Consider the following 24864-nt stretch of genomic DNA (forward strand, 5'->3'; position numbering starts at 1 on the left):
TCACATATACTGTAGATTGTTATGCATATATTATATACATACATGACATTTCACACACACACACACACACACACACACACACACACACACACACACACACAGACACACACACATTTTAACCATTTATTTATGTCTACATTGAGAAAAGTGGTGCAGGGACACAAATATTAAAGATGTAATATAATACACACAAACACACACACTTGCACACACACATTAACAAACACACACAAACACACACTCATGGATATACTGCCAGCCTAGGAGTTAATTCCGTTTTGGAGCCTGTCTCGATGACAAGTGGTAGAGCATTCCACTATTCTTCCCCTCCGGTTACCTCTCACAGCTTGAGCTCACAGTATCTTATGCCAATACGACAGGCTCCATAGCACAAAATATTCATGCTTATTTATTATTAACAGCCGATGTTAAGCATCTTCGTGGCCTCATGGAAAGTTCTTTTTTCCCCCTCTCTCTTGAGCTGTTTTTATGGGGAATGCTGGGAGTATTGCATCAGCTGTAAGGAAGGCTTATGGATGGGTTCTAGGCTCTATGTTGGCGTAGGAGTCTTCGTGTAATGTCACGTCTGGCCTGTCAGCCTGTGGTTGGGCAGTAGTCATCAGCATTTGTCCTGCTGGAATGCTTGTGTGTGCTTTGAGTTGGGAAGCAAGGAAGTCAAGCTTTTTTTTTTTTTTTCAATCCAAAAATTCCAGGAAAGAACCTTCCTTCAAAACTGGCAGAACACTCGCTGGCTTCCTCTGCTCTTGAACGGCGCTTGATTCGGAAACCAATAAAACATTTTTGTCCACCATCCAGTCGAAAAGCAGCTGTATTTTTTTTATTTTTGCCTTTTTTTTTCGTAAGAGGACACTTGTCGCGGGAGAGTGAGTCAGACAATTACAGCAGAGGGCAAATATCTGAAGGGGGAAAATAAAACAGTCTTAAAGTGCCTGTATTATGTAGAGGCCATGAAGGAAAAGAAAAGAGAAGAAGGAAAAAAATCATTGAGTCACAGTTATGGAAACACAGGGTAACTGTGCTAATTTCAAACACATTCAAAAACACCTCCCTGTCCTGCCCGAGTGCATTCTGTGACACGTTGCATGACTGTAGATGCTACAGCCATGTCAAAAATGAATTGCTCTGTTCTGAAAACTTTCTCCTTTCTCACCATTTTCTCTCTCTCTCTCTCTCTATGTATCTGACCTACCTCTTTCTCTTTCTCTCACTGTCTGACTCTGGGATTCTGATATCTCTTTCCTTCTCCCTCACTCTTCTCTCCCTCCCTCTCTCTCTCTCTCTCTCTGTCTCTCTCTCTCCCTGCTGCTGTGTAGGATGCGGGGAGTCAGCAGATCGGCTTCCTGTTGGGGAGCTGTGGGGTCACGGTGGCACTGACCAGCGATGCCTGCCATAAAGGCCTCCCCAAGGGCCCCACCGGGAAATCCCACAGTTCAAAGGTCAGCTTCGCCAAGACAAACAATAACAAGATGGCAATAAATGTGATTGATACGTAAATGCGTGTGGAACATAGTGCATAGGTCACGTTCGTGTTTATAGGTTTATAGACTGAAAGTGTAATTTTGTGCGTGTGTGTGTGTGTGAGAGAGAGAGAGAGTGATACTGGATTCTCTGCTATGTTTATTGAGGCAGTGAGTGGGTACAGTATGCAGCTGAGAATGTTTGTTTGTGTGTGAGTATATGGAGCGAAGCGAATGTGTGTGTGTGTGTGTGTGTGTGTGTGGGTGGCTACGTGGCAGAGAATGAAAGGTATGTTGAATAGACCTGCGTGGTGTGTGCGCGTGTGTGTGTGTGTGTGTGTGTGTGTGCATGATGAGCTGGATTCTCAAAGACAGTCAGCGTTCTTTTCCCCTCTGCCCTCCTCATCTCGGGTCCACTGATGTGGGAGTATAAATAGTGTGTGTGGGGTGGACCTGGCTGCGGGCAGTAATGGCTTTATAATACAGTTGTTGTAGCAGCCGTGATAAAGAACTGACCGAGAGCAGTTTGTTTTTCCTGTGTGTATGTGTGTGTGTGTGTGTGGGGGTGCTCTACTCTACTCTACCCATCCCCTGCTAGCGCTCTCCTCCTCTGCTCCCCACCACTTATGGGAGCCAGTGCCCACTTACGCCGCCCACGTAATCACATCACCGAGATGCCCATCATCAGTGCTGATGAGGAGGGGGGGCCTGATGCTCTGATGGAGGAATAGCTGGGGGGTTTAGCAGTGTCTGGCTGCCTGGCTCTGGGTCTCAGGCTCTGCCTGGTTGGCTGGGTGGGTGGTTGGCTTCATAATGGTGCTGGTGTGTGTTTGTTTGTGCTCACGGCGCATCTGTGTCCTCTTTTTCCCCCCCATTGCTCTCACACAGGATGGCCGAAGCTGCTGTGGTTCGTCACCGAGTCCAAACACCTGTCCAAGCCCCCGCGAGACTGGTTCCCCCACATCAAGGACGCCAACAACGACACGGCCTACATCGAGGTACACAGCCACCGTGTGGCGGCGAGCCTAATGAAGCGGATCGTGGATAGGAGCGGGCGCTTGGGCAGAGGAGGGAATAACTTGCGCTGTTTTTCATTCGCCGACAGCAGACAAGCACACAGAATCAGGGTGGCAGTTTCGGGAAGAGTCACCCCCAACGTTCACATTTTGTCCTCTTCCTCTCGCTCACAGTATGGTAGTCGAGCCAGGACTTACCGACAAGCAGCGTCACAGTCCACGAGCAACCACTCTCTCTATACGCTCTCTTCCCACCTAATTCTATTACGATTCTTCATGTCAGGGATAGTCTAAGATTGCAGAGCACCAGAGAATGGCTAGAAATCAATAGTTGCTATCAGCATCGACGCAGGCATGCATACTATAGCTTCCATTAGGGGGAGGCTTGTGTAGGTAATGGAACTGGGGAATGATTAGCGTGTGGTTAATTGTAAGACTGATGCAGACCAGTGCTTAGATATATATATATATATATATATATATATTATATATCCATATATATATCCGTCGTATATATATATATATATATATATATATATATTGGGTCCGCCGTGTACATTTTCTGTGCATTGATCCTCGTGTGCGTGGGCCATCTCCTTGGCCATCCATTACCGATGGAGTGTAAATGGAGAGTGCCATGCAGACGCGAGTTTACTCTTAGCAGAAGCATCTGACACACGGGGATTCTGATGCACCGCCATGAACAGCAAGGATATGTGTGCTCACTTAGTACACTTGCGATTGACAGCCGTACTGAAAAAGACATGAGGCATATTAGAGTTCTTGAAGACATGGTCTCAGTGATCCTGTAAAATTGTTGTAGATTACCCTCATTTCCTGCCTATTAACCGAGGTATATTGATTTTGATAAATAAGCTATGAGGTTAATACGTGGGGGGATGATGCATGTGAAATGCATTTCTTTTTTTCATTCTTTCATTCATGGTTAATACCTGGGTGCGGTTAATACATGATTTACACAGTCATGCAGTTTATATGTGGTGCAGCTCATGCAGTTTATATGTGGTGCAGCTAATACACAGAAAATGACTGTAAGTTGTGAGTGAAGTTTGTTGCTTGTGGGACTATGGAGTGAAACTGTGTCTTCTTGTGTGTTGTGATTGACAGTATAAGACCTGTAAGGACGGGAGTGTTCTGGGTGTGACGGTGATGAGGATCGCCATGCTCACACACTGCCAAGCCCTCACACAGTCCTGTGGATACACGGAAGGTAGGACACTTACACACACATACACGCACACCAAATACACAACTATCCTCATACTAGAGTATGTGTCCAAATGATTTCAGTCCATATCATATCATAGAAATAAGCCAACAGATGTAATGTGGGCGCTAGATACTAACGTTTATGTTCCTTTGTCTTCCAGCGGAGACCATAGTGAATGTATTAGACTTCAAGAAGGACGTAGGACTGTGGCACGGCATTCTCACAGTACGTTTCTGCTCACTGTCCTCAAATGATCTCATAGAGGGGTGAGATGGGAGAGAATATTGAACATTTTGCGTAATTTTGCACTTTTGCGTAATGTGTGTGTGTTTGTCCCACAGAGCGTCATGAATATGATGCATGTGATCAGCATCCCCTACTCCCTGATGAAGGTCAACCCTCTCTCCTGGATCCAGAAAGTGTGCCAATACAAAGGTCTGACACACAATTCATCAACATACCAACTAGTCAAATCAATCAGTCAGTCAATCAATAAATCAGTCAATCAATCAATCAATCAATCAATTAGTCAATCAGGTTGTCAGTTAAAATCAATCACTTAACAACTATTAGTATAACATCGTATCAGTGGTGGAGTGTATATTCTGATCCTCAAATGATATATGTATATTAAAAACACCCCTCATATAATGGCCTCATCTTCTGAAATAGAATAGCTACATTTTGCATCTTTCTAATAAAAGTGTTATTTTAGTGCCTAAAGCCTGGAAAAGCCCTTTGTCTCTTATATTGACTAAATGTGTGTGTGTGTGTGTGTGTGTGTGTGTGTGTGTGTGTCTTTCTAATAAAGTGTTGCCCTAGCCTGTGTGTGTGTGTGAGCTAGTGTGGAAGTCCAGGGATATGCACTGGGCCCTGGTGGCCCATCGGGACCAGAGGGACATCAACCTGACCTCTCTACGGATGCTGGTGGTAGCTGATGGTTCCAACCCATGTAAGCATCTCTTTCATTTGGTCCCTCTCTCTCTCTCTCCCTCTCTCCCTCTTTCTCTTTTATTCCTTTTCCTTCTTTTTTGGTCTTGCTTGTGATCTCACTCTGTGTCCTCCTCTGTGTTGTGGTACTCCAATCCTGTCATTCACACTTCACCTCACTTTCCTCATTGTGCCTATTTACAGAGCAGAGTGAGTAAGCACAGCTGCATTGCAGAAATGGGGAAATGGCAAGGCTAATGGTAGTTTAAAGTGGACCACAAGTAAAGAGAGGGCACTGTAGAAGAGGAGAGGAATGCAGAAGATGTCTGTTTTATTCTGTCTGATCATTCCCAACCTCTGTCGATTGTCTCCCTACCTCCTTCCCTCCCTCTCTATCTCTCTCTCTCTCCATTGCTGTCTCCATTCCCCTGCTCCGCTAGCTTTGTCCTAATCCCCTCTATTCTAGCTCTCTGATTCCGCTGCTGGGGTGTTTTTTTCTCTGCAGCAGCATCAGCATCAGCATCCCTATCCTGTTTCCCCGCTTCCTCTCCCCCTCTCTCTCTCTCTCTCTCTCTCTATGCCTCTGCTTCTCCCACTCCCTCTCTCCTCCTCACCCCCTCCCTTGATCCTTCTCCCCCACCTTGTCTTTTCCTATCTCTCCCTGTCTTTTCTCTCTCTCTCTCTCTCTCTTTCTCTGTATGCATTTCTCTGACAAGAAGAAACGCAGGCCGTATTCCCAACAGCTGTTCACATTCCTGCAGCCAACCAGAGAGCTCTCATGGCTGGGCATTATGCATGAGCCATGTGTGTGCTCCGTGGCGTGTATACGTTGTGTGTGTGTGTTGTGTGGTCACATGCACACACTTTCAAGATACTATATAACCCGAGCTGGTCAATCAATCAATCAATCAATCAATCAATCAATCAATCAATCAATCAATCAATCAATCAATCAATCAATCAATCAATCAATCAATCAATCAATCAATCAATCAATCAATCAATCAATCAATCAATCAATCAATCAATCAATCAATCAATCAATCAATCAATCAATCAATCAATCAATCAATCAATCAATCAATCAATCAATCAATCAATCAATCAATCAATCAATCAATCAATCAATCAATCAATCAATCAATCAATCAATCAATCAATCAATCAATCAATCAATCAATCAATCAATCAATCAATCAATCAATCAATCAATCAATCAATCAATCAATCAATCAATCAATCAATCAATCAATCAATCAATCAATCAATCAATCAATCAATCAATCAATCAATCAATCAATCAATCAATCAATCAATCAATCAATCAATCAATCAATCAATCAATCAATCAATCAATCAATCAATCAATCAATCAATCAATCAATCAATCAATCAATCAATCAATCAATCAATCAATCAATCAATCAATCAATCAATCAATCAATCAATCAATCAATCAATCAATCAATCAATCAATCAATCAATCAATCAATCAATCAATCAATCAATCAATCAATCAATCAATCAATCAATCAATCAATCAATCAATCAATCAATCAATCAATCAATCAATCAATCAATCAATCAATCAATCAATCAATCAATCAATCAATCAATCAATCAATCAATCAATCAATCAATCAATCAATCAATCAATCAATCAATTAGTCAATCAGGTTGTCAGTTAAAATCAATCACTTAACAACTATTAGTATAACATCGTATCAGTGGTGGAGTGTATATTCTGATCCTCAAATGATATATGTATATTAAAAACACCCTCATATAATGGCCTCATCTTCTGAAATAGAATAGCTACATTTTGCATCTTTCTAATAAAAGTGTTATTTTAGTGCCTAAAGCCTGGAAAAGCCCTTTGTCTCTTATATGTGTGTGCTCGATGGTGTATACGTTATTATTGTGTGTTGTGTGGTCACATGCACACACTCGCATGCTATATATAACCCGAGCTGGGGGCCAGTGGGAGAACGCCTGAGGGGAGGTGATGAGTCAGGATCGATGACGCTCAGAGGCCATTTTGCATTGTGCCTGCAGAAGGAGCTCAGACCTTGTACCCCCCCTACACACACACACACAACACACACACACACACACACACACACACACACACACACACACACACACACACACAGAAACACACTGAGTTAACCGTTACCGCAGGACTGAAGGACAAAGGTGTCCTGCTGTTTTGTGTGTGTGTAGGATGTGTGGCTCCAGCACATGTCTCTTTAGGGCAGCTCCTGTAGTTACCCATGTGATGCAAACCATCCCACTCATTCCCAGTTAAACCCAGTCCCTGTGGACACCTATGTTAGCCAGCCATGGAGCCTGTGGTATGGCCATTGCCTTGTATACTGAACCGTGTAATAGCTTTTATGTATTCTACTATATGGCTGTGTGTGTGTGTGTGTGTGTGTGTGTGTGTGTGTGTGTGTGTGTGTTCTCTAATGTTATGCTCGGAGGCGATGTTGAACCGCTGACCTTGGTGGTCAGGGCGCTGTGCTCTGGCTGTCACGCTGCAGGGACACGTAGCATGGGCAGCTCATGTAACCGCGCACATACATCAGTGGCCACGTTTAACCCTGCATACATGCACAGGGATGGCAAGTCCACATTTCCATGCCAATTGAATGCAGCGCATGTTGTTTTCCTTCTCAAGGCCGTGCTACAGAGAGAAGGAGAGCTCCCCCAGGGAAAGTCCCAGAGGCCGCAGTGACAAAAGATGCACTGTTTCCCTACCCCTACACTCCTCCCCCACATCTCTCTCTGTCTCTCTCTATCATTCTCTCTTTTCTCTCTCTCTCTCACGCTTAGTGTCTGTTTTTTTAATTCATTTTATACATTCTCCCGGTCCCGGTAGTAGATTTATTCAGCATCTCTCTCTCTGACTTGTCTGTGTTCTCTCTGGCAGGGTCCATCTCGTCCTGTGATGCATTCCTCAACGTCTTCCAGAGCAAAGGCCTACGGCCGGAGGTCATCTGCCCCTGTGCCAGCTCCCCGGAGGCCCTGACCGTAGCCATCAGGAGGTGGGTCCTGACTGTCAACACACACACACACACACACACACACACACAATCACACGTGTTCAGTCGCTTTACACATTTTCCATGAATACACGACTCAGAGACCACTGTACACGCATGCACACACAAGCACACACACACACACACACACACACACACACACACACACACACACACACACACACACACACATACATACACACACATACACACACACAAAAAAAATTAGTTATGAATTGAGTCTTCTCATCAAATGACTCCAGTTAGTTATGGACACTCAGGTCTCTCATTTTCTTGGTTGTAATGAACAGCCTCCCTAATGAACTCCATCTCCTGCCTCCTGAATGGAATAAAAATACTAAATTGACCCTCCAGCTCTCCTGGCTTGGCCCTTCTCTCCAAACACGTCTTTGTGAGTGATCGCTCTGTTCTCCCTCCCTCACAGATGTGTCATCTCGATAGAGCTGTTTTTAGGCGTTCGATATTTATCAGACACAGGTAGGCGGACAGCGGCTTGGAGATAAAAAAAAAAGCTCAACAGAAGAACTAAAAAAATGAAATATGACTCAAAAGGTTAGCGCTTAACAGAGCACCATGTATCCACTCTTTTTTAGCCCCCAGAAAGCCTTTACAAGAAAATAATATTTTCTTACGCTGGTTCTATAATTACACGTCTCCATAGGCCTGACGTATCTTCAGTGTGACCATATCAAACGCATGTGCGTGGAGTGTGGCGTCTGGTTTTCATTCCACTGGATTAGTCCTGTCTCGCTCTCCCTGGCCAGTCTTTTATAAGTCCCATACTTTTCTTTTTTCTTTCTTCCCTTCTCTTCCCCCCTTCATTTCTTTTTTCTTTTTGCTCTACTCTTGTGAGACGTCACCGCCTTTTTATGTATTTGTGTACACAAACTAAACTGGACCCAAAAAATTAATTAAAAGATGTCTCTCTGTCTCTCGACGTGCCTGCCAACATGGCCCTCGTGGCACGGAACAGGAGAACCGAGACCCAGAATGCTTTGCCAACAATAAAAGTGGCCTAATGCTGTTTCTGTCATCAGCGATGACATCATTTCACTTTATATCTGAGAATGTAGCAAATAGGCGGTTTATGGTCCCTCCACTGGCTCACACTCATGAGTTCACACTGGAAACCTAAGTTGTATTAAATTGTTTGGAAAGCAGTGCTGATTTTGTAATGCGCTCAGTTCAGCTTGTTGTGCCTTTAATCTCTCTCTAGCCCCGTTCTCGATGCCTCTCAAACTTTTCGCTCTCACTCTCTTTTACGCTGACCTTAATGCACACCAGGTTGTGACAAACAGACACAAAAACAGACATACGCCCACACCCAGGCACACACACGCACACACACGCACATACACACACACACACACACACACACACACACACACACATATGCCCAAGCACGGAGAGTTCAACATGTGTTGACGTGGTTTGTTGATGTGGTTGGAACGTCTGTGATGTTGCCTGGAGGCTGCCTGCAGTGCTTATTTCTTGAGTGACTGGTTCCGATCGATGGCGTCTTTTCTTGTCTTTCTGGTCTGGCAGGCCCACGGACGACAGCAGCCAGCCCCCGGGTCGAGGGGTCCTGTCCATGAACGGGCTGAGTCACGGCGTGATCCGCGTGGACTCCGAGGAGCGCCTGTCCGTCCTCACTGTCCAGGACGTGGGCACTGTGATGCCAGGAGGTTAGGCCACTGTTTACATATACAGCAATGCTCCTACTCCTACTCAAAACACACTCAGACACATGAACAGGTGCAGGTTCAGAACAAGCACATACACATGCACCACCATGCCATACACTGCCCACTCTGCCCTCAGTACTAAATAAAGACACTGAAATAGAAAAACCTCACATCCATGTACATACAAACAAACACACACACGCACACACAAATAGCCTGGCGCAACCACACTTTGGGAGATGCAGTCATACAGTCATACAAATCGTACACACCCTTCGGTGGAAGCTGTGTTCAGTCATCTAATCGTGTAGTACTCAACACTCCCACCCATGAAACAGGCCATTCCTTTCAGAGAAAATTCACTGCTCTTCTGAAAAGAGAAAAGTGTATGAATGCATAGATGTTTCTATAATGCTCTATGTGCGTTTACTTATTCATGTGTGTGTGAGCATTAATGTGTGTGTGTACAAGTAACAGCTTACTGATAGTGACGTGTGTGACTGTGTTGCAGCTATGATGTGTGTGGTGAAGCCGGAGGGAGTTCCTCAGCTGTGTCGAACGGACGAGATCGGGGAGATTTGCGTGTGCTCCATCGCCACGGAACCTCCTACTACGGCCTCTCTGGCATGACGAAGAACACGTTTGAGGTGCGGGCATGTTTATGTCCAATTGCCTGCCTCACACGCACACACACACACACACACACACACACACACACACACACACACACACACACACACACACACAGGCAAACACAAACGCATGCTATATCAAGCTTAAGTGGTCCCCCAGAGTTCACAGTGCCACAGGCCTTCCCATGCGGCTCATCCAGAAAATGTTCCTTTCTTAGAGCCTGGCATTAGATTGCTAAAATTAATCTAGCATGATTTTTCAAGACCATACCATTGGTTTCAAAACAAGCATTTCTGTTTTTACTTAGCTGTAGCTACTTACCAAATAGATAAAAAATAGAAATAAGATGAAATGTACAGAAATTAATGAATTTATAGAAATATGTATCATATATACAGATCAAACACCACTAAGTGGGCAAGATGATGATAAGGTCTTAACCTACACAGATTCATGGCCTTCCTCTCCTCATGACTCCTCCTCTTCCTCCTCCTCTCAAGGTGTTCCCCATGAGTGGTGCTGGCGCCCCCGTCAGTGAGTACCCCTTCACCCGCACCGGCCTGCTGGGCTTCGTGGGGCCCGGCGGCCTGGTTTTCATCGCTGGCAAGATGGACGGCCTGATGGTGGTGAGCGGACGCCGGCACAATGCCGACGACATCGTTGCCACGGCGCTGGCGGTGGAGCCCATGAAGTTTGTCTACAGGGGCAGGTAATGGAGCAGACACAAAGCTGACCTGGGGTCAGCCTTATTTAACTGTAACTGCAGCTCACAACTGATACACATTAGCAAAAGCTTAATTCGTTTTTAAATTAGTTTTCAGGAGCAAGCCTTCATGCAATATCATATACATTATTTATCATTATCTGAAAGGCCAAAGCTGTTTCATGAACAGGAATTTCACCTCTAGTGTGTTCATAATGTGAATGCAGCCCTTTTTTCCCTCTAGCCCAGGCCATCGGTCCCATGAGGTACAGTATTATTGACTAAGTCATTAGCTAGCCACAGTCCTAGTCCAGATGCTACAGCAAGCACTAACTGTCTGGGTGATCATTAGATAATTAACATGCTGGCCTGACGCAGCACGGGTGGACTGGTCAAAAGAGTTCAAGCGCAGCCCGTTACCTTGGCACAGTCAGACAGTGCACACCCTGGTTGGGTGAATGAGGAGGTAATTATGGGAAATGTAGTATGTCCACCACGCATGAATGGATACTGTCTAAAAGGGAGTGCAACGCAAGAATAAAAAGGCGTGAAAAGCAAGAATAGGCTAGTATGCAGGTTAGGTAGAGGTTTAGACATATTTTGTTTTGTCTTTTTTCTGACTCTTTCTTTTATATCTATGTTCTCTCTGTATCCCTCGTTCCCTCTCCTCCTCTCTTTCTCTCTCTCTGTCTGTGTGCCCACAGGATAGCGGTGTTTTTTCGTGACCCCGCGTGCTGCAGGTACACACACACACACACACACACACACACCACTGCAGATACAGACACACACACACACACACACACACACACACACCACCACGCTACCATACGTCTCGGCATCCATGAAATTAGAGCCTAGTTGCTATTTATATTTACAGAGGCCGGCCCTCTCTTTGGCATCACAGCCCCTCCTATGTATCCTGCCTCTTTCTGTTTTCTATCTCTTCTCTCTCTCTCTCTCTCTGTCTGTGTGCCCACAGGATAGCGGTGTTTTCGTGACCGTGGTTGCATGATGAGAGGATTGTGGGTGGTGGCTGGAGCAGAGGCCAGATTCCACAGAGGGGAGGACACAGCTTTCAGTGGATGAGCCGCGCTGCAGGTACACACACACACACACACACACACACACACACACACACACACACACACACACACACACACACACACCACCACCACTACCACTCTCTCTCTGTCTGTGTGCCCACAGGATAGCGGTGTTTTCGGTGACCGTGCTGCATGATGAGAGGATTGTGGTGGTGGCTGAGCAGAGGCCAGATTCCACAGAGGAGGACAGCTTTCAGTGGATGAGCCGCGTGCTGCAGGTACACACACACACACACACACACACACACACACACACACACACACACACACACACACACACACCACCACCACTACCAGCACAATCTCAGCATCCATAGTCGAGCCTAGTTGCTATTTATATTTACAGAGACGGCCCCTCTCTTAGCATCCACAGCCCCCCTCCCTATGTATCACTGCCTCTTTCTGTTTTTTCTATCTCTTCTCTCTCTCTCTCTCTTTCTCTTTCTCTATCCCTCTCTTCTCTTTTAGACAGGCGCAACACTCAGCACTGAGTAAATTCCCCTTTGCAGATTCAATTAGTAGACAGGCTATGGGTGACCTGCTCAGGGTATTGGGATCAGCATTTTTTTTTTTCCGGAGTCAAAGCAGGAATTTAAAAATAAACCGCCACGCCAGGAAAGCACAGGATCTGGTGTTTTCTCCCCGCTCCATATGGTTTGACTTAGCTGTGGAGTTGTAGGTCATTAATCTTGTAAATGTGATTGTACCCCTCACCCCACCGCTCAGAAAGTGCTGCATGCAATGTTTGCTCTAAAGGTCACTGCCTACACCTACCTCCCTGCGCTCTCTAAAGTTTAGAGTCTAAACGCTCCTCTGTGTACCGCTCTCATTCTTCCACTTTCCTCATCTTTCTCCTCTGTTCCCTTGCTTTTTGTTGCCTTCTCTTTCTCTCTCTCTCTCTCTCGTTCCCTCTCTCTCTCTCTCTCTCTCTGTGGTTGGTTGGCCTTTTCTGCAGGCTATAGACAGCATCCATGGCGTGGGGGTGTTCTGCCTGGCCCTGGTGCCGGCCAACACGCTTCCCAAGACGCCGCTGGGGGGCATCCACCTGTCGGAGACCAAGCAGCTCTTCCTGGAGGGCTCGCTGCACCCCTGCAACGTGCTCATGTGCCCCCACACCTGCGTCACCAACCTCCCCAAGCCCCGGCAAAAACAGCCAGGTATGTGCTGTGTGATGTGCTTTTCACTCTATGCAAGTACAGTAATTTCGGTGTATTAGCCGCATTGTGTATAAGCCGCAGGACAGTGTTTTATGCAAGTTAAAAGAAAGAAAACCATATTAATACCATTAACTGCCCCCGGGCATTAACCTCATAAATGAAGAAATTTTGCAAAATCAATGTATTAGCTGCGGCTAATAGTTGGGAAATTACGGTATGTGGTCGTATTTGTGCATGTGTAGCTAGATGTGACTTTTTGTGAGTGGATGAATGTGTGTGTACATTTATGTCTGACGGTTTGTGTGCGTGTGGTTTTGGGAACCTGTAAGTATATGTGATTGTGTCCCTCAGAGTCGTTGACCTTTGCTTATATTTTATTTTTCATTGTGTTTTGTGTGCAGTTTAGTTTACGGCTCTTATAAGGCCACAGTATTTATAGCCAGTCTGGGGAACTTCAAATCCATAGTCATTGAAGTGCATTGAGACACACATTGCATTGTGGAGCTGTCTCGTGTGATTTTGTTGAAAAACCGACACGTCGGTTATAAGTGGGTGGCACTAAGTGGCATGAGCATAAAGATATAACAGGTTTTTCTGAGCCACTTGTGCACATTTAATTTAATTATGCTCCATTTTCCAGAACTATAAACACCAAACTAAAACCTCACACAGCCCTGGCCAAACCTCAGTCTATTCCACTTGCTGTCCAAATATGCAGTGGACCTGTGTGGTTTGGATGTTTGTGAGTGGGGTGGATGTCTGCATTTGTGCGAGTGACTTTGTGTTTGCTGCTGTGTGAGTTTATTGGTAAATGGTGTTAGTACACATTTGCACATGGCCTGTGTGTGCATGTCATTAAAGTTATGAATGGTTGTTTATCTCTGTGTGTGCGTGTGCGTATTTGTGTGTGCGTGTGTGTGTGTGTGTGTGTGTGTGTGTGTGTGTGTGTGTGTGTTTTCTGCAGAGATCGGACCTGCCTCTGTGATGGTGGGGAACCTGGTGTCGGGGAAGCGCATCGCTCAGGCCAGTGGCCGAGACCTTGGTCAAATCGAAGACAATGATCAGGCAAGGAAGGTGTGTGTGTGGCACCTCGGGGGCCCTGATTTTCATTCATCCATCTCAGCCTACCGCAATCCATCCATCTATCCATCCGCCCACCCATCCATTCATCACGTTCCATTAGCACAGAGCAAATAACCCACATGTGTCGCATAGCTCTGGGGTCGTGGGAAGAAGACATTTCTCCCCACGTAATTTGATTCCATGGTCACGCTTTTGTCTTGGATGGATGGCATTTTTCGGGGTTGTTTGTGTCATGCTTGGCTTTTGTTTGGGTTTCCCTTAAAAAGCTCAGAACTGATTATCGAGACGAGACTGCTCATTATTGTTTAAGGGCGTTTGTTTTTTCTCCTCCTCTAATCTGACAGAATCAGGTGGAGGTTTTTAACCGCTCCACTGCTGTATCCAGGAGACAGAGACATAGCGGGAGAGCGCTCGCAATCCAAATGTCAGCTCTGAAAGTACGCAGACGGCCTCATTAGCCTGATCCTCGCTAGCGTATTAATCTTAGCGATCAATAGCTGTCATTACACGAGACTGCGGAGCGGGCAGAGAGGCGGCCGGAGGCAGGTAGCCCCTGTTCCCCCGCGAGTAGCCAGGCATGGCAGGGGAGATGGAGACTGTGAGGCTTTAATGTTTTATCCGTGGGTCCCTTTTAAGATGGTTGGAGGGTTGGACACCAGGTAATGCAATTTGGGAGTTTGGCTTCGGATCATGGCGTCCGACATTAATGCCTTCAAAAACTTTTTTCAGGCACAGAAAAAAAAGTGTGGCCCACCCTGTCACCTTCTTGTAAAATGACTTTCAGTCTTTTCAGAACTTTTTCAAGCAGCGCTGACATTTGATGAAGTCCCCCTCCTCCTCGTCAATCGTCCAGAACTCACACATCAGAGTAATTACTCTGTACAGATGTCTGTTTCTGCGTTGTTGGGTTTTGGGGAAGGCTGGCGCGTTGGGTTGCAGAGTTTGTTATTTATTTGCCGTCCACCGCTGTCAGTCATGACAACTTTGCCCGTGACAGAATTCATTACTCTGTCCTCTCAGGCTGAAAGTTGCCATCCATTACCATTTCAGGTTGCTGTGTGTGTGTGTTTGTTTGTGTGTGTGTGTGTGTGTGTGTGTGTGTGTGTGTGTGTGTGTGTGTGTGCGCGTGTTTGTCATGCCAGTACAACACTGGCATAGCCTACAGGCGGAGGAGAGAGAGAGAGAGAGAGAGAGAGACAGAGACAGAGACAGAGACGTGTCCCTCTACATCCACACCTTTGCCCACTGTGTCGGATTAGAGCTTTGGCTGTCTGAGGCTGATGCGGTGCATTGGTGCATGCATGTGGTGCTACCCTCTCCAAGCCACTCCTCAGGAATAACTGCACCCACCTCCGCCTCTCCACCCACCACCTCCATCTCTCTCCCTTCTTCCTGCCTGCATGACAAGCATGCCTCTTCTCATGCTTCATGCCGTCTTTTCTCCCTCCACCTCCCTCACTCATTCTCATTTTCGTGTGTGTGTGTGTGTGTGTGTGTGTGTGTGTGTGTGTGTGTGTGTGTGTGTGTGTGTGCGTGTGCGCTCTCTCTTGCGTGAGTGGTGAATGATTGGACGATAAGGTCTGCTCCATCTGCCAGCCTGCTCTTTTAATGATTCCTGCGCTCATCCGCAACCTTTCATCCATCTATCCGTCTATCGATCTATCTATCTATCTATCTATTTATCTATCTATCTCCATCGCTCCATCCATCCTGAGCCATTCATGAAAATCAGGCCCTCTGTGTGAGTGGGAACGCTGCTGCTACTACTGCTGCTGCTGCTGCTAGCTACTGCTGGTGATGCTATGGGTGATGGTTGTTAGCCTCTTCCTCCAGCGCAATGACCGAACGTGTTTTCCAGGCAGAGCTACGTTGACCGATTTCTTGCAATATTCCCTGAGACAGAATTCTGCAAGGCGCCGTGGTTACCTGTAACGTTCTGTTTATTTTAACCCAGCAAATGATGACGATGAAAAACAGATGGTGGAATCCTCTGTATGTGTGTATGTTGATCTTGGATGCATGCCAGTGGGGAATTGATATGCCTCTTTACTAATATCTCTGCATGTCAGCTTAAAGAAATAATGCCCAGTTTACGAGTTTACACAGACAAATGTAATCAACAGTTCTGCTGAATTAATTTGTGGGTTGGCACTTATGAATTCAGAACCTTCAAGTGTTTAGGTATCCGATGGATTTCTGTTTTCTATTTGCCATGTGGTGAATACCTGGTAATGTTACCATAATAAGTGATTTTGTCGGTATTATAAATCCAAAAAACTATTCCCATTATATTCTGACATTTAAGCAATACTGTCACCATAGTAATTGAACAATACCGTGTTTCATATGCTTTCAGTCTGGACTATTAATAATACTTTGCACCTGCTGTGTATTTTCCTTTGCTCAGTACTAGAGTTCCTTCCGTCTGATGGTTTCCTCAGTAGATTCTGTACAGGATGCAGAATTCCGGCTGCAGACTGCCTTGTTCACAGTTCCTTAATAATTGAATGGGAGATTTTCTTTGTCCCCGTTGTGCACCTGTAGTTCCTCTTCCTGTCGGAGGTGTTGCAGTGGAGAGCGCAGACCACTCCTGACCACGTCCTCTTCACTCTGCTCAGCTCCAGGGTAAACACCAGCGACCGCCGCGCTCATCTCTCTCTCTCACACACACACACACACACACACACACACACACTCAATCACACACACATACTAACACACACACTCCAAAGCACCAGCCACTGTGATAGTCGGGTTGGGGCTGTCATGTGTCACACTTATCAAGTTCTCTCTTTTCTCTCTCTCTCTCTCTCTGTGTGTGTGCGCGCATGTGTGTGTGTGTGTGTGTGTGTGTTTCTACAGGGGGCTATCTTGAGCTCGCTGACCTGCGTGCAGCTGCACAAGCGGGCGGAGAAGATCGCGGCCATGCTTATGGAGCGAGGACACCTGCAGGACGGCGATCACGTGGCGCTGGTCTATCCACCTGGTACGTCCAACTCATTCTCCCCGTCTGCCGGTCCAATCAGCATCTCTCTCTCTCTCTTTTTCTCAGGCTCATCTCAGACCAGCCTGGTCCTCAGGAAAGACTCAGGAAAAACAAATGGAAGACTATGACCTAGTGCACCAATGCTTTAATGTGAAAATAGCCACTTAATGTTAAAATAAGCGCCTAGAGATGGCAGGTCAAGAGTAGACAAAATTGTCATGTTCTTGCTGAGTTAATTACATTATCTTGTCTCCATACTTGACCTGGCTGTGTCCCCACAGGCATTGACCTGATTGCAGCCTTCTACGGATGCCTGTATGCCGGCTGCGTGCCCATCACGGTCAGACCACCCCACCCCCAGAACATCGCCACCACTCTGCCCACTGTGAAGATGATTGTGGAGGTGAGCTTGTTTAGGGGTTAAAGGGACTGGAGCTATGAACATAAGGGAACATAAAGAAGTTAACTGTGAAAGAAAAGATTGTAAATCTTGAAAGAATCCATTAGACAAGAAGTAAGGCAAGTGAGGGTCATAATTATGGTTGCCATGAATTTTAACCTACTGTACTGGATTATTATGTGCAGTACCATAATGTACGTGTTTGCATGTGTGTGTGCAGGTGAGCCGGTCGTCCTGCGTGATGACCACACTGGTGATTTCCAAGTTGCTGAAGTCTAAAGAGGCGTCCGCTGCTGTGGACGTCAGGACGTGGCCTCCTGTCCTAGAAACAGGTGACAAGTGCCACCACACTCACTCAGAGCACACTCGGTCTCCAGACTCTCTGAGTCTGCCTTGCAGACTAATTACAATAGATGATTCATGTAATTTGATTTGATTTGAACTAATCAAGGCTTTAAGAAGGATTCTTCACTCTGTCTTTATCCTCCCCATTTACTTTTTAATTCCTTATTAATCACTCACCTCCTCTACTGCGTGCTCTCTGCTCTCCTCTCACACCTTTAGATGATCTGCCAAAGAAGAAGCCCCCTCAGCTGTACAAGCCCTCCAATCCGGACACGCTGGCCTACCTGGACTTCAGTGTGTCCACCACAGGGATGCTAGCAGGAGTAAAGGTGAGCTGGGGGTCAGTGTGAGTGTGTGTGTGAGAGAGAGAGAGAGAGAGAGAGAGAATATGAACAAGAGCAAAAGCATAGTATGCATGGTGTGGTATGTCTGTGTTTATGTTTCTGTGTGTGTGTGTGTACAGTACGTGCGGATGGAAGAGGCTCGGAGTAGTTTTTGCCTCCCAGCCCGTACGCTGTTGTCCTCCTCTGGGCTGTCTGTTTAGGAATCAATGAGGGCCCCACTAAATCATCTTTCAGCTTCCTCCGCAAACACCGCCAGTTTTAGCACTAAAAGGCTTTAAAAAGCCCTCGCCCACTCAAGACACCTCGCCATGGTTAGCGGGCAGGATATCTGCTATCAGGTGTCAAAGGAGCAGGAGACTGTTTTATATTTCACGGCCATTATAATCCTTCTTTGGTGGGAGAGTGCTTGAATAGTCCGGCCTGGTTTTGCTGCTGCAGTGGGTGAATTAGCTATCCACAGGGGGGGGGGGTGTAATTGTGCAACCCCGGTGTCCCTCTTAAAACAGGGAGCTTTTATTGTCTTGTAAAACCAGCTTCTGTCCTCTGTTCTCCAGCCCTCTTGGCAAATGCTGGTCCTCTGAGCGCTTTACATGTCCCCCAAATTGAATATGTTTCAAAGAAATTGGCCAATCTTTACTAGACATTTACATAGTTATCCTGTTTGCCTGCACAATGGCCCCTAAGTGGATTTGGAGAATAGTTCAGGACCTGCACAGACACAGGTACATTTGTACAAAAACACACATGAGTGTGTTGTGTGCTGTTTTGGTCCACAAGAGATTTACACAACTTCTAACCTTCTGTTTCTCCATTTCCAAACTCCTCACTAAATTCTTGCTATCCTTTCTTCCCTTCCTTCCATCTTTATATATCTTTCTCTCCCTCTCTCTCTCTCTGTCTCTCTCTCTCTCTCTCTCTCTCTCTCTCCTTCCTCAGATGTCTCACAGTGCCACCAGTGCCTTCTGCCGCTCAATCAAGCTCCAGTGTGAGCTCTACCCCTCGCGAGAAGTGGCCATCTGCCTGGACCCTTACTGCGGCCTGGGCTTCGTCCTCTGGTGCCTCTGCAGGTCAGTCTCCACGCTCGGCACCCAGAGCTCACCGACCACACCTCATCATTCAGCGCAGCCGGAGTCAGCAATCTGGACAGTCATTCCCCATACAGTTATCCATGTCATACTGAATCCATTTGTGTTTTGAATGTATGGAGCCTGAGGGTTTTACTCACCAAAAGGCAAGTTGCCCACAAGTAGTCTCCAATCTCGGCACCCAAAACTCACCACTGAGTGGTGAGAGAAGCTGAAGTCAGAGCAGCTGAAGTCAGCAATCTGATGTAGACAGTCATCCCCCTATACAGTTATCCATATCATGTCACATTGTGTAGTGCTGCATTTTTGTATAGTATGTATGGAGCCTAAAGTTGCCCACAAGTAGCTTTGCTAAGAGACCCATGTCAGCAGAATAGCATTGCTGGGCTTTACATGTGACAGCAAAATGACATGGTTCCTCAAGAGTGCAGAAAGTTCAGTTGAAACCTGCTTGTTGTGAAACATTTTGGAAATCTAAAGTAAGCAGCTAGACAGCCGAGCATTTGGCCAGTTGAAGAGCCTCTTTGCTCTTTGAAAGTGCAGTGAAGGGTTAGAAAATAGACATGCAAGGCTGAAACGTCCTCTGCTGTCATTGATCCTGCCGATCTGCCGATCTACCCGGTGTGACAAGTGGGAAATCAATGATAAGTCTTTTACGTCCGAGTAGTCCTATTAACCAATTTGTGAAGAGGGCCTCTTTGGTCAATCCTCTTTATGTGCCATGCTTCTGTGCTCATCTCATCTAAAGTGCCTGCTCTCTGACCAACACTCACACACACACACACACACACACACACACACACACACACACTCAATCTCAGCACACATGCACATGCAGGAACACAAATGCACTGACATATGTATGCTTCATCCTCTCTTTTCTCCCTCTCTCTCTCCCTCTCTCTGTTGGCGTGTGTGCAGTGTGTACTCAGGGCACCAGTCCATCCTGATCCCCCCCTCGGAGCTGGAGGTGAACCCCGCCCTGTGGCTGCTGGCCGTCAGTCAGTTCCGTGTCAGGGACACCTTCTGCTCCTACTCAGTCATGGAGCTCTGCACCAAGGGCCTGGGCCTGCAGACCGAGTCTCTTAAGGTAGTGTATGCAAACACACACACACACACACATGCATGCAAATGCAGACACTGACACACAAGCATATGCACAGATTTTCATTAGTTTGTGTATACATGTCGAAGCATAGGCATACACAGTGACCTATGTAACTATGTAAAGCATGACTATTAATCGGGTCATAAAATGGCAATTTTCAGTTGTACAGTGTGCAATTGGTTATTACATCTCACATCATTAAAAGCCTGGACACTCAGCACCTTTAAAACACCTTTATGCTCTTCTGCACACACACACATACACACACACACACACACACACACACACACACACATACCTAAATTCTTCAGACGGTGCCAGTAAACTTTCTGCTGACAGACCTGCAGTTCCTTTGCTGGTGTGCATCTCGGTGTGGAGACAGAGGGAGAGTTGAGAGTGCGCAATGACAGTGCTGCAGGAGAAAGGCCGAGCGTGCCTCCTGGCGAGACAGCCTTGTAAAAATGTGTTTTATTTACTTTCATTCAGTTTGTTCACATCGCCATAGTTACTAATGGCAGACTATTGAGCCGAGTGCAGTTTATTACCATAGAGCCAATCGATGGAGAGGAGAGGGAGACACCCCCAAACTGTATTAATTCTGCCACTTTTTAGTGTACAGTGGGGGGATGTTATTGCATATTTTTGCCATTGTTTTTCAAAAGAACGCAAGGCAGAGCAGAGAGTTTTGATTATTTCTGCATTAGCTCAAATCTTCTATCCCTATAAATATTATCACAAACTAAAATATGATTAGAAAAGTAATGAAAAGATCCAAAGTCTCGCACTCTCATGTGCTCATTTTTGGATCAATAAACCTGCATCAGTTGCCTGAGCCTGAGCTAAATTAAGCCATGCTATATAATTCATACAAATTCATGGAATTCATGGAATGGAATTGGACTACACATGTGAAACCTTACATTTCCAATCTTCTTTGGCATCCTGCTCCTTGTGCCTTTGGGAGAACATAAAGCTTCTCCTGACGGTAAGAGTTGTAGCTGAGTGCTAACCCCAACTCCCTGTCTGTCTCTCTGTCTGTCTGCTAGCTGAGTGCTAACCCCAAAACTCTGTCTATCTCTCTGTCTGTCTGCTAGCTGAGTGCTAACCCCAAAACTCTGTCTATCTCTCTGTCTGTCTGCTAGCTGAGTGCTAACCCCAAAACTCTGTCTGTCTCTCTGTCTGTCTGCTAGCTGAGTGCTAACCCCCCCCCTCTGTCTGTCCTGTCTCTGCTGCTAGTGGCCTGGCCTGGACCTGTCTGGTGGTGGCGGAGGTGTGGTGGTGGCGGAGGAGCGGCCCAGGATAGCGCTCACCCAGTCCTTCTCCAAGCTCTTCAAAGACCTGGGCCTCCACCCACGCTGTTAGCACCTCCTTTGGCTGCAGGGTCAACCTGGCCATTTGTCTGCAGGTCAGCACTCTGCTCTCTCTGTGTGTGTGTGTGTGTGTGTGTGTGTGTGTGCGCGTAAATGTTCACATTGTGTTTTGTTGGCCAATGTTACATGTATCTCCTTATAGCATAGACTGAATCAGATGTGTTCCCTTCGAAGACATTTCCTCCGTTTCTGTGTATTTGAAAATTCCTAACCTGGTTGCTCAGTTTGTCCCCGGGCTGCCGGAGAGACAGATTGGGATGTAATCTCTTGGCTAACATGGTTTGTACTTGTATGTGGGACTGGACGGATTACTGTATTCCGCCATGGATTTTCCAGTTGCTAAATCGGGAATGTTTTGAGCTTTTACGTTTTAGAGACAGTGTGTGTATTTGGAGTTTAAGCAGGTGAACTGGGCATTAACCAGTGCGCCTGTGACATTTTCTGTCAGGGTGAGGGAAGAACTACAGTCGCTACTATTTCAAAAGTAACTGTTTTTGTTATGATCAAATGCCGTATTTTCAGTGGTTCCAGTGATGGATTACATTACAAGTAGGACATTGAGAGGGTGGCATACCGATAACTGTTTTCCAGAAGGTGATTTAAGTGTTATATTCTTAAACATGTTTAAGCATCAACAGAGGAAACAAACATCTCATTTCCTGTTTGTTATTGTTTGACATCCGGTGACATTCCTTCTGTGATTCTTTGATTCATTGTGTTTTTTTGTTGGCTTTTGTTTTCCCCACCCTCATGCTGTCTTTCATGTTTCCTTTTCATCTGTCATCTTCACCCTTCTCCCTCTCCCTCCTCCTTCCTCATCCACCCTCTCCCCTCTCCCATCTCTCTCCTCCTCCTCCCTCTCCTCCTCATCCACTCTTTTCTCTCCCTCCTCCTCCTCCTCCTCCACCTCATCATATCTCTTGCTGATGCAGCCTCACAGGCTGGGGAAGCTTGCTGATCAGGTAGGGAGGCCTCGCCCGTGTTCCCCAGCCAGCCGCCAGCTACGGGATGAGGGGCGCTGACTAGCTTTGCTTCAGTCCACAGCGCAGGGGGGGCTTGTAGGGAGCCTGAACCCTGTAGTGCATTGTGAGATGCATTCTATGCGACTGGGGTTAGCGGTGTTGGTGGTTTAAGTAGCCTTTGTTTTCTACCAAAGGGGATATGGCTGCTGGACTAATCAACTGATAGACTAATGGACTAATAGAAGAATATCCCTAATTCTGTTGGTAGTCTGCTTTAGTGTAGCTCTACCCTCTTAAGGAAACGTTCCTCTACTCATGATTATTAGAAATATATAGGCCCCAAATGTCCCATCTGGGTTCTACTACATTCAGAAGTGTTCAGACCCAACTTCAGCCCATTCACTTTTCCTTAAGAGTGTAGCTTAGCCTTCTCCCAGTGGAAGGAGCCAGCTCTGCTCTACCTCCGCGATAACAGGTTTGTGACCTCGGTCATTACCCCAGAGTGCCACACACTCAGCTAATAGAAGAGTGCTGGTGGTGTTATGACTCAGCAGACCAGGAGGTGGACGACTTAATCCCTTCTCAATCACCTAGCTCATTAAGACCCACACAAATCAGGGCGAGCCGCACAGCTCCAAAAACAAATGGGCCAAGCACAAAGGTGTCGCACGGAAAACAACACTGCGCCCACGTGTTCCTGTTGCCCTGTGCGACACTGTTATTGAGCCTGTTCCTCTGCGGTCCCTGAGCCTCACCCAGAGCGCTCCCATTCCATCACCTCTCCTCGGGCGGTCGTTAATATCTCAGCTGTGTAGGTGGCTGGTGTTGGAGCAGGGGACCAACACTCTGTGTGTGTGTGTGTGTGTGGGCTTTGATGGAGAGCCCTGGGTGAGGAGTGGGGCCGGAAGGCTCCTTCTGCTGCTGCAGGTCTGGAGGAGGGAAGGGAGCAGGAGGGAGCCCTCTGCTGGCTGCTCCCCCACTGGGAGCCAAGGCCTCGACCCGGTGCTGCCCCGGGCTGAGCCAGCGTCCACATCCGTGCTGCTTGTAGCTGGGTTAGCAGCGCTAGCTGGGCTGGGTGGATTAGGATAAGCGCATGCAGGCTTCTCTGGTGGTGCATAGTGTGGTGAAGGTGTGGAGAGGTGGGGGGCTTTGTGGTCGCTGGGTGGACAAATGCTAACTCAAGGACACTTCTGCAGTGTGCCGGAGGCGTCCGAACCTGATGATGTCAGTCATTTGGGAATCACCTGAATTGCTGCTTTGCTGGAAGTGACTTTGGCGTGACTCTTGGAGCTGAGTCACCAGTTCGGTGTGGAAATGCGTTTACAACGGTGTCATTAAACAGCACTGCTTCACCGCTGCCATCACAAGCGTGACGAGAAGGCCCTCCAAGCCTGGAAATCTGGCAAAGCAGACAAAAGCTCTTGTATTTTTAATGGAGGTGACTAACATGTCTCTAACCCATGAGTGAAATGCACTTCTCTCATTTCTGGAGCTGCCACTCAACATTTTTACTGCACCAGCCAGACAACAGAAATGACGGAAGTGCTCGTCATTTGTGGGATTGGTGGATAGGGAAATGAGTCTCTTCTTCCTCTGACTTCACTGCCCTCACACATAGTATTCCATCCTCCATTGCACTGTTATGTATATTGTATATACACTATATTAGTCTATGCTAGATATATAGTGCATAGTGCTGTGTATTTTCCCTGTGCTGGTATCTGGCTTGTTCTACTGCTTTGGTGATTCGGTCTTGCTCTGTGATGATTCTGATTTGGCCATGTTGATCAGTGGGCTTGGCCATGATCCTGAGTAAGCCCTCTTACTAATGACTACTACTGATTAGTGTGTTGTGGAAGGGCTGAAGCAATGCTGGGTAACATTTCACATGAATATCTCTGAAGTGAGGCATTATGGCTGAATTTAAAATGCCTGACACGGTATCCATGGAATTGAAGTAGGGTATTCTAACAAAAGGCTGCTCTCAATCTATTCATGTGTCTAATAAATACTCATGTTTGTCAGACAGCAGTTGCAAAGAATATGTCAGCATTTATTTGATGGAAATGCAAAAGCATAATACTTACTCACTGAATGTAAGGCATTGCAGTAGTGCACTACGAGGAAGGGGATATTCATAGGAAGTGATGCCCAGATTTTGTAAGAAATCAACATTT

The 24864-nt window shown here is 46.4% G+C and overlaps 1 protein-coding gene across 1 annotated transcript in view; it reads left to right on the plus strand.

Moving 5' to 3' along the window:
• Positions 1–24864, plus strand: part of LOC125309920 (disco-interacting protein 2 homolog C-like) — an 87832-nt gene that overhangs the window by 58252 nt on the left and 4716 nt on the right. The window contains 24 exon segments of the mRNA XM_048267036.1: positions 1335–1437; positions 1440–1457; positions 2367–2476; positions 3623–3725; positions 3886–3950; positions 4067–4160; positions 4570–4677; positions 7588–7702; positions 9266–9405; positions 9917–10000; positions 10003–10052; positions 10539–10747; positions 11951–12065; positions 12803–13004; positions 13969–14078; positions 16632–16712; positions 16950–17073; positions 17355–17476; positions 17694–17805; positions 18038–18147; positions 19099–19229; positions 20169–20337; positions 21592–21701; positions 21703–21760. Coding sequence (XP_048122993.1) covers positions 1335–1437; positions 1440–1457; positions 2367–2476; positions 3623–3725; positions 3886–3950; positions 4067–4160; positions 4570–4677; positions 7588–7702; positions 9266–9405; positions 9917–10000; positions 10003–10052; positions 10539–10747; positions 11951–12065; positions 12803–13004; positions 13969–14078; positions 16632–16712; positions 16950–17073; positions 17355–17476; positions 17694–17805; positions 18038–18147; positions 19099–19229; positions 20169–20337; positions 21592–21701; positions 21703–21760 — 2643 coding nt within the window.

This window comes from Alosa alosa, chromosome 16 (assembly GCF_017589495.1).
Source record: "Alosa alosa isolate M-15738 ecotype Scorff River chromosome 16, AALO_Geno_1.1, whole genome shotgun sequence".
Lineage (NCBI taxonomy): Eukaryota > Metazoa > Chordata > Actinopteri > Clupeiformes > Clupeidae > Alosa > Alosa alosa.